Raw genomic sequence first — 11,078 nt, forward strand, 5'->3', positions numbered from 1 at the left:
TCGGGTAACCTTAATTTATTGGCTTATACAGCTGTTGTGAAATATATCGCTTTTTGCTTTCTAGCTTCTATTGTGTTACTTTTCCGCAATACAATTCTATCAGCAGACAAAATTGTGTTTAGGGCACCTCTGTGCTCTTTGTAGCGGGTACAGATGTATGCAGAGAGTAGCAAACTAAACCTCTCATCATATAAAGACTTTGCTAAGGAACACAGAAGGAAACTTGATGTGTTTAGTAAATGCTGCAGTAGGGTTTCTACAACCCAGTAAGGTAACAGGGCATTTTATCACCCCCCCGTAAAGATGGTTCATTCTAAACGCTTATATAGTAAAGTTCCGTGTCCTGCGCTGGCCTCTAACGTGTAGGGCTGTGTGTGTCTTCTAGGAGGTGAATGCACTGGAGTGTGAAATTCAGTTGCTGAAAAACCTTTTGCACGAGCGCATTGTTCAGTATTACGGCTGCTTGAGAGACTCCCAGGAAAAGACTCTCTCCATATTTATGGAGTACATGCCCGGGGTAAGTGTGACATACGGATAGAAGTGCGTTACCAGAGGACCTGCGTAGACTCCCCCTCTACATCCAGAACAATGTGTATCTGTTTCTCACCCATAGGGATCAATAAAGGACCAACTGAAGGCCTACGGAGCACTTACAGAATTTGTCACCCGCAAATACACCCGCCAGATCCTGGAGGGGGTCCACTATTTGCACAGTAACATGATTGTACATCGAGATATTAAAGGTGGGGTCCGCCCCCTGAGGTGATTGGATGGATGAAGTTTGTTCGTTTGGGCTGTTTCACAATGTGACTTTCTTCTCAGGCGCTAATATTCTGCGAGACTCCTCCGGCAACGTGAAGTTGGGAGACTTCGGAGCCAGCAAGCGCCTCCAGACCATCTGCCTCTCTGGTACAGGTATGAAGTCAGTCACCGGCACCCCCTACTGGATGAGTCCGGAGGTCATCAGCGGAGAAGGGTATGGCCGTAAAGCCGATATCTGGTGAGTGGTAAATGAACATAAATACTGTACTTTCCAGAAGAGTAACGCAGAGCTAAGGGTGCTGAGAAAATAACTGGTCACATCTATGGAGAAACTTTTATGTAATGCTCAGTGTCCGATCACAAGGTCACCCATTTTGGTTGGAAGAAAGGAGCTTCTCTGCTCTGAAAAGAGTTCTTTACAGTACAGCGTTGAATCTACAGAAGGCACTGTGGGAGGCAGTGACCTGTTTACTTGTGATTATAATAAGGACAGAACTACATGTGACAGGGGCAATGTCATGGTGTGAGGAGGAGAATGGAGGCAGCAGGAAGCCACAGACTGAGAGTTATATAGTGGAAGGAGCAGGGTCCCCCAGCAGCACAGAGTATATCAGGAGACAGGTGATGTGTTAGTGAGGACAGGGCTGCATGTGACAGGGCAGTGACATGATGTGAGGAGGGGAATGGAGGCAGCAGGAAGCCACAGACTGAGAGTTATATAGTGGAAGGAGGAGCATCCCCCAGCAGCACAGAGTATATCAGGAGATGAGTGATGTGTTAGTGAGGACACGGGCAGTGACATGATGTGAGGAGGGGAATGGAGACACCAGGAAGTCACAGACTGAGAGCTATATAGGGGAAGGAGCAGGGTCCCCCAGCAGCACAGAGTATTTCAGGGCATTAGTGATGTGTTAGTGAGGACAGAGCTGCATGTGACAGGGGCAGGGACATGATGTGAGGAGGGGAATGGAGACACCAGGAAGTCACAGACTGAGAGCTATATAGGGGAAGGAGCAGGGTCCCCAGTAGCACAGAGTAATAACGTGAGGCTCTTGTCTTACTCATCTCTATACGAAGGTCATACACCCAACTTGCAAAGTAATTGTGAATTAATTCATAACTGGGCCATGACTGTATCTGGTCCTGGGCTGAGAAAGAATAACCTTTGCTCATATCTAAAAATAAGGATGAAACTCTTCTCATAGCTTTACATCCGCTTGAATGTTTATAAATATCCAATTAGGAAGTGCAGGAACTCTTTCCACTTATAAATAAGGTGATTGCAATTGCTCTAGCTCAGTGTCTCCCACCCCCAGTCCTCAGTGCCCCCTAACAGAGCAGGTTTTCCAGGAGACAAGTAATAATTATTATACCACCTGTGGATCTGTTACATTGTATCAGTCAGGAATGATTACACCTGTGCTCCAGCAAGGAGATATGGAAAACATGCACTGTTAGGGGTCCTTCCATATTGGGTTTGGGAACCCTGGTCTAACCGAACGCTTCCACTACAGTAACCAAAAACTGGTCTTGGAGGTTGAGATGATGAAGGATTGGTGTTAGCTAATGAGATTTCTCTTTCATGATGTGTCAAATGAAATATAACAGAAGTCTGTAGTGTATTTCATTTGCATAGTCTTTATTGTATTTCTGGTTCTGTGCTCCCACTGATTGGAACACTACACCTAGAAATTATACATTTATTTTGGTACAAAAGTGATGATTCGAGCACCAATGGTTGTACCTGGGAATAACTTGATACAACTGATTTCAATGTTCACATAACTTCCAGTGCTTAATATTTCTCTCTCCTTCAGGAGCGTGGGATGTACCGTTGTGGAAATGCTGACCGAGAAACCACCCTGGGCGGAGTTTGAGGCCATGGCTGCCATCTTTAAAATCGCCACCCAGGCCACCAACCCCCAGCTGCCGGCGCACGTATCGGACCATACCAGAGATTTCCTGAAAAGGATTTTTGTAGAGGCCAAGCTGAGGCCTTCGTCGGAAGAACTGCTGCGTCACACGTTTGCCCAATGTCACTAGCAACTTTCTTCTGCGTTCTTCCTTGTTTGCTGCGTTCCTTCCAAAGCTGATGGCACTTTAACAGCCAATGAAAGACTCGATAGAACGACAAGAGAGACTGTCCGGCTCCTCTCCATCTCTCCGGTCTTGGAGGCTGCAGCTCGTTGATCTAGTGACCGTTGAGGCCAAGGCTCCCGAATTTTCAAGCTTGGAACTTGTTTTTGTTGTTCCACAAGGTACGGCTGCCGTTACTCCAAGTCAAAGCACTTTAGAACATACTCATTCCCTGTCCTCTGGTAACGGGACCCTTCTAAAAAGGAGGAAGATAATGGTTGTGATGGACGTGTACAGGCCGAGCCGCACGAGGCAGCTCCGTGTTTTCCGGCTAGATGGGCACGCCAGGTGTAAGCACTGCTTGGGATCAGAACTGCTTTTTATTTTAGTTTTTCAAATATTTTGTGTTTGATCTAAATTCCTGTCCATCTGACTAGTTTTCAGTTATCATCCATACGCTAAGCTGGAGCGTTCGACTCAATGTAGCTCTTCTGTGTTGACCTCTATCGAGTCTACTTGGGGTCATTATTGGGGAGAGGTGATCAACTAAACATATGGTACAACGTTTATAGTTGGTATAGACTGAAGCAGCATTTTTCTGTCTATAGTGTCATAGATTCTAGAACTAGCAACACTGCTAAAAAATAAACAGAAGTATAGGGGATAGTTGGCACATGTCCGAAGGAAACTTGAATTATTGGTATAAAAATCCTAAACAGGATCGTGGGACCGTTCTCGGCTCTACAAGTAGAATATTGTCTTTTGTTACTTGTTTGTTTCAGTTGTGCTTTTAATCAACCCCAAAACACTTTTCTAATTGATCGTAAATCAGCCCAAATGCATCATGAATTTTTAATGACTAGGAATATCATCGTTATCACGTTAATATATTTGTAAAAGAAAATCCTGGTAAAAAGTTCAGCCCCTGTGGAACAGTGTTCCCTGTTTTTCTCCGACTGACGGCAGTCTTTGCCGTGGACCGGATAATTCCCCTGAGATTTGTTTATTTTAAGCCAAGAACCAGTGATCTCACTGAGAATGCAGCCTATTGGCTAAGTGCAAGCGAGGTTACTGCAGTGTGTTGATTGTTTCAGCCTAATAAATGATGCTAATGGGTGTAGATGACAGATTGAAGCAGGGAAAACAGGATGGGAATAGATTAAACACAACTCTCCATCAGGGAACCGATTATGGTTGGTTAATAGGGTTTGCTCATGTCGTTGTCTTGCCCATTGCCTTGGGAGATACAGCTCCATTGAACCCCCACAATACTGTGTGGGGTGTAGGATGATGATCTTGTGTAATCTAAAAAGTAAATGATAGTGACCATTTTTTTTAAACCAATTTTAATAAGATTGATATCATGGAGTGATGTACCATGCACGTGTCGGGGGGTTTAAGAATTTAGTAACAGCACTAGATATCACCTAAAAATACTGCGTAGCGTTAGTGATGTCCCTCTGTAGTATGTTGCTGTGTGGGGAATGTTTAGTCGCCGACTAATCCAGTTTATATACAGCGGCAACAGTGATACCAAAGAGGGGGGGGAGCATTAACAATATAACAAGGTTTTAGACCCACTTCTATAAACACTCTGTGACCATATAAATATTCTATAGTTTCGTAAATCCCGGGTGACCCATTATAACCTACATTTGGGGCGGGGCTGTGTTACTTATACTACACAAGATCCCCAATGAACACTGAAATGACAATATGATATTATTTGCAGAAGTTTATACAAATATTAGCATCATTTGTGGATTCTAAACTTATTCTGTGCAGGTCTCTTACAGGGTAACAAAATTATTTTAGATACGAGAAAGCAGAATATTTCTGGGTATTAGCATGAGATGAAATGATCTGTAACGTGGAAGAGTGAGGTCTGTGAGATAATCCTTATATAGCGTCTGACCAGTAATTAGTAACTCTTGCAGTCTGACCCAGGTTTACCGTGATATTATATTACTTCCATACTCATGTGTCCGACAACGGTGATCTACGTTCTAGGTGCCTTTTCCGGTCTCCTGTTATAGAGAACTTGTCATCTAGAATCGCTGTAATCTACCTTTAAGTATTCGGTTGCCGTAAGGTTTTATCAAGTGCGTATATATCCGCCATCTATTGTTGGACGCTGGCTGGTAACTGAATACATGAGGTTACACTTTTGTTTCCTTACTTATAAGATGTTAATATGTTTTCCTCCTATGTTCAATATGTTTTCAATCATTGAGGTACTCGTCGCTGCTTTGTGTTACACGCCTCCTGATTATAACGGATTATAATTTTGGTAACTGAAGCTTAGGGTCTCTACTTGCGGCTTTTTAAAGGGTAATCTGGGTTGACTACTGTCTCGATTTAACCAACAGCGGTTTGGAGAGAGCCTGTAGGAGCGTGCCCTGTAACCAGATATCAGATATGGTATTTGTGTAACCGGTATAGGCAAAGTCGTCATTACATTGTCAACGTTTTTGGTTTGTTTTGTTTTTTTTGTCCAGTATGAGTTTGATCATAGATCCAGAACAAAGTTCCTCACCCATCTCCTACGCCCCATATGCCCCATACTATACTGTGTTTTTAGAATTTTCTTAATTACACCAGGCTGCAGTTTTTCAAATTATTCTATCTTCCGACGGGGAGAATTGCTCGAAACAAGTTATTTAGACGGTAGCGAAATCTAGAACCCAGAAAATTGTTCTTTTGTGGATTTATTCAACATAACTTTTAGTTTTAAACTTGTATTTATTTTTTGCCCTTTAACTGCAATTGATATGACTATAGGAACTAGTTTCCCACTAAGAAGTGTCGGCCTTTTTTTTTTTTTTAAGGAAAGTAATCTGTGTTTCTCTTCTTGCGTTGTCCCCTGACTTTTTAGCTAATCCTTCTGGTAATGGTGGTGGTACAATGACTACAGTCGGGACCACCGTGATGAATGCTTAATGTAATGTTAGATGTATGCAAAGCGTGTGCGATGCTGCGTGTATCACGTGATACCATAGTTTACTTGCGGTGTCTGATTTGGTGAGCCGGAGAAAATGTGGTTTCGGTTAATATGTTGTATCGACCTGTGAGCTACGGGTTTGTCTCAAAAGCCATTATCGACCGTCTTGGTCTATAGCAGTTTATATAACAGTGCCTTTTACTGATGTCTGCGTGTATCTGTTTGTATAAACGTGTATGTGTTTTATGTCTGCTCCTATATACACATGTATATGTGACAGAGATATGTATATGTACAATAGTGAGCGGAGGAGATTTCTCCAGGTGTGTATACACAGAAAGTGCCAAATATAAAGTGAATATCTATTGTACATTCCTATAGTTACTAAGCCTGCTCTTGGATTGTGTGTATACTGTATGATCTCTTATTGCAATCTGATTATTCCTGAAAATACATATTGTACCCTCCGGGTTGCAAGAAGAAGCTTTTCAGATGACTCCTCCTACTAAAATGAGGTTACGTGTATATTATTAGTATGTGTGTCTTACTGGACTCTTTGCAAGTGTAGAATGATCAATAATTGTATTTATCCACAACGATCATGTAGCTCTGGACTGACTGTCCAATTCTAAACCATCATAGATAAACAAACAAAAAAAAGCTACAGGCTTGACCAAACTTTTGGGTGTGTTATTTAAGGCACTTTAAACCCATAAATGCCAAAGATGTATTGTGTATGTAATAGAATTATTAATTTTTTTGATCAATGTGTGTATTTCAGCTGTTCTCACGAAAAGCCTTGATTCTGAAAACATTTGCAGACCCCTTAGTAGGAACAAATTAGTTCATGCCTGGAGCCAGGACATTCTTGTCTTATACCATCATTGAAGCTATAAACTGCCACCGCTACCAGAGTCCGCTGCTTTTAGAAGTAGTTGTCTATTCTGTGACGTTTTTCCATTTGCTGAGCTGCCTGCCCTTATCGGGACTGCCGCTGTACACAAGTCCCCAAACATCGCTGATAAGGTGGGTAACGTGAATTCAGGTGCTGCATCCGCTTGGTCCAGGTAGCGATGATTGGAGATCCGTGTACAGCAGCAGTCCTGGGGGGCTGTATACAGGTAACTGTGGATTCCCAAGGGAGGGGACCACACATTTAAACTAAACAGTAGGTGGCACAGTAATAAAGTTATCCCATTGTAGACTACCCCATCATGGGCTCATTCACACAACAGCACTGAAGTGTGCTGTAGATGCTTCCGATACGACTGCATTCAAGTGAAGGCGGGCACCCACATCATCATCGCTACCTGGCATCCCCTGTTCAGAGTGCAGTAATACAAACCCTGCCAGGATCGCAGCAGGCAGCTTTCCCACTGTGGGTTAATTACTGCGCACTGGCATCCGGTCCCCAATACCTACATCACATGCACAGGGCACTTCAGCGATGTGGTGCGAACAAGCCTATAACATATAAGCCCCAGATTACAGGACAGAAGAGAAGGCCGTTCGCGGTGCTTTGCGTCTCTGTTTATCACATCCAACATATACTGTCGTGTTGTCCTCTGTCTTTGGTACTTTGTAGACTTCTCATATGTAGTGTTTTATACAACTGGAACGTCCACCAATGATTTGTGAGACTAAATGCCACAATATAGGTTGCATTGTGTGTTTTGCTGACGACAAAAAGCATTTTGCCTACGTACAATTCCCAATTCACATCATTAGTGTCTGACAAAGTCCCCTTGGTCCGGGTCCATTCATTGTGTGGTCTGTTTTAGGCCAAACATTCTCTTCAGCAGTGTGATGGGAGCTGAAGAATGGGAAATAATAAAATAGCTTTTTAATCTTCGCTCCTAGTGTGAACCTGCTGGGCCGCCGCATAAAGCGCAGGAGGGTCATTGTCTGAGCCGAATCAGTATCCCGCCTTTGTTGACCATCTCGACTCCTGTTCAGCCCCAAAATAAATGCCTCCGTTGTGTTCACTATCAAAGAGCTGAAGAGTCCTAATCTAAACGTGGGGACTAAACGGTTAAATATTTCCCATGGGCTAGTGAGTTACTGCTGCAGAAGAGAACAAATCATGTCACTTGTCCACCAGTGGGCGCTAAAACTACAGGGTTCAATTAAAATCACTTTAATAACACAGGTTAATGCAGGAGTCTTGTCACCCTGCTCTAAATACAAATGTAAATAACTTATTTTTTCCCTTTATTTAAAAACAGAACTCTTCACCTAAATCTTTTATTCTAAACTTTTGCCAGTATCATTTTTGGCTCTGTACAATCTTAAACTCGCAGGGGTAACATTATAACTTTTGTGAGAGTCTTCTGAACATATTAAATTCTTTAAAATACTGTTTAAAAGCCATGTTTGACATGTCCCCATCACCTGCACACGCTAGACGTAGCCAATTAGCCTCAGGGATGTCGCTACTCCCTAGAGACGGGGTAAATATGGCTGCCTCCGCTGTATGCAGGTGGTCTGACTGCTCCATTGTAAGCGCTGGTGGTATTCAGGACTAAATCTTAGGAAGAACTATTTTGACTATAAAGAATCAATTTAACATCTGAATTCTGTACTCCGTTATAAACAGTTATTATATATGTGATTGTAAGCCATTTGTTGGGCACTGTACAGCATTTTATTACTCTGTAAATGTTTTGCACATTTTTTTTTTTTAAAGATTTTATTTTAATTGATACATTGATTGTAAAATTCAGAGCAGCTGCAATTGTGTGCGTGTGTGAGAAAGCGTTTGTGCGATGTACTACTGTCTGTGCTTGTCAGTGAGATTTTAATATACTGAGCTACTTCCTGGCTTTTGGGTGATCTCATCCTGTACTTAATTACGTACTGAAGCTCATCACCGCCTCTGCTGACGCAGTGGCCAGTTCATTAAGCCACTGCGGCAGCAAGGAGTTTAAAGTCACCTGTCGTAGAGAGACGTAATCAACTTGAATACATATTATATAATGTGTCTGAGGCTGGATCCAACACTATTGTTATGATGTTTTATGATGAAAATGTTGTTTTTACTTTTGTTTAAAAACTTTCTCTCCCCCCGTTTCCTACTCCCAACTGAATGGTTGTTTGAATTCACATACTAAAGGTTTAGAAATTGCCATGTCAGCGGCCTCATGTCCTGCTGTGTTTATTAGCATTAAATAAATCTGATTGAACTTCCTCCTCTGTGTATAGCAACTGGTGATGGCAAAACGACTTGTCACAAAAAAACAGTTTTCATTCATGTAAGTGTTGGCTGTGTGCATAATCTGTATGCTTTAATTCTGTATGATGATCTCTCCAGAAGGAAATATTCTTCATTAGTATGTTTGTAAATTTTTAGATTTTAATTGAAAGATGAAATTCAAATTTTATGCCAATTCTATAAAAACAGAAACCCATTTTGGTTTAAAATACTTTTTTTTTTTTTCTTCCTACCTTCTAAAAGTGGTTGTGTCCCCCTCCCTACATATGGTGTGTACGCCAATGTTAGTGAGCGTACAGCCAATCAATTCACTAGGAAATAGTGATGTCACTGAGGCAGGAGGCACTCTTTGCCTCCTGCCTCAGTGACATCACTGGTTCCTAATGCATTAATATGCTCTCATCACATGAATACAGGTATGGGATCTGTTATTCAGAAACACATTACCCAGAAAGTTTTATATAGAAAAGGAAAAGAACAAAAAAAATCTACTTGGCAATTTTTGGAGATTTCCAGAAGTGTTAGAGGAGCATATTATACACATGATGAACCTTACCCAATAATCCCTAAGTCCCAAACACCCCCGATAATACATCCTATACCTGTACAAGTTCCACTCAAAAGTCGTTTTTTGGTGTATCCAGTGATTAGTATACTGTACTTTAAGAATTTATTGACTGCTGTCTTCATTAGTTTGAAGATGGAACTTTAAATGAAACATCTCATTTCTCAATATAATTTCTGACACTTTTTTTTTTTGAAAAAAATAAATAAAATTATATATAATACAATTTTCTGAGAACTTACTAAGTATCTATTTTCAGCTGGCTGATATTCAGAAAAAAAATTATTTTTTTATTTTTCAGTTTTGAAACTTGTTTTGCGGTTTTGAAAATGTAAAAGGTGCATTGATACTATATAATATGTAAAGGCCACCCTATGCGATTAACTGTCTTTTTTTTTTTTTTTTTTCTGTTTTGTAAAGAAACCGAAAAACGTGTTTGTTCATTTCTTTGTTTTCTTGCTGATGCTTTGATTACAAATGTTCTTCAACTTCTCAAAAGAAACTATAAAAATGACTTTATAATAATCGGTTCTTTGTTTTGTCCTTGTACATCTTGTTTCTGTATACAGATATCCTAAACTTCTGTAAAAAAAAAATACAATGTGACCGTATGATCTTTACTCCAGATAAAACTCCTAACCTGTCATAACTTCAAAATAAAAGTTCTCTGTTGTCAGAGGTCATTCTTACCAGTCATGTGAAGGGTGATATTTGCCATTAAGACTAATGGATTTAAATTTCCCCCAGTGTTATATATTTTTTTTCACATTTTGCATAATAAACAAACCATTAGAAACTACATACAAAGCCACTTGTGTAATGGAGGGAAAAAGGCATAAAAGGCACTGACGCAAAGGAGGAAAAGATCAGTAGAAGCAAGGGGGACTAGAAACAACAATTTGTCTGAATAATCTCCAAATATGCTAAATATCCTCAGGGAGATTTTAAAATAAAGCAGAAGTGTGACTTCAAAGTTATCTATAAATCGTCGCAACGCATTTCACTTTGTTAGGATGTCACAGTGATGTAGATCATTTTGAAGCCGCTGTGGTATCGCCTTCATTTTTACAATTCAGATTACGGGAATGTGATACCGATGTTTCTCACCTGTCTGGGGCAGGTACAGGAGTCTTGAAGACCTTTGTGTATAGCTTTATATAGTGACATTATTAATGTCTTCAAAGCTGCAGAAGTACCAAGTAAATGATTATGTTGCCAATCCTAGCACTGGGAACTTCTCCCTGCAGCTGTCCTGTAAAGATGTACCAAAAATCATCCTTTATTCTACATAAATAAAAACCACAAATGGTGCAGTACAACTTAAAACATCAAATCATAGAAACAAGAGGAAACGCTCTCATTTGGGTAAACTGAAACTAGTTTTTCAGATCCTTGCAGCATCCCAGCAAATGCAGTGTGAGAAGATCATCGGATGCACCACTTGCGAAGTATAAAAGATTATTTTTGGGAGCTTTACACTTGGTTAATAGAAAACACCTAATCCAGATATAGCATCGGTTAGT

The 11,078-nt window shown here is 40.8% G+C and overlaps 1 protein-coding gene across 1 annotated transcript in view; it reads left to right on the forward strand.

Moving 5' to 3' along the window:
* Nucleotides 1–10,244, forward strand: part of MAP3K2 (mitogen-activated protein kinase kinase kinase 2) — a 29,921-nt gene extending 19,677 nt beyond the window's left edge. Inside the window, exons 14-17 of the mRNA XM_075181108.1 lie at nt 386–517; nt 614–743; nt 823–1,000; nt 2,580–10,244. Of these exons, the coding sequence (XP_075037209.1) occupies nt 386–517; nt 614–743; nt 823–1,000; nt 2,580–2,805 (666 nt within the window). The 3' untranslated portion in view covers nt 2,806–10,244. The remainder of the gene's footprint in view (nt 1–385; nt 518–613; nt 744–822; nt 1,001–2,579) is intronic.
* Nucleotides 10,245–11,078: the final 834 nt, after the last annotated feature.

The sequence above is a fragment of the Mixophyes fleayi genome, chromosome 7, assembly GCF_038048845.1.
Source record: "Mixophyes fleayi isolate aMixFle1 chromosome 7, aMixFle1.hap1, whole genome shotgun sequence".
Taxonomy (NCBI): domain Eukaryota; kingdom Metazoa; phylum Chordata; class Amphibia; order Anura; family Limnodynastidae; genus Mixophyes; species Mixophyes fleayi.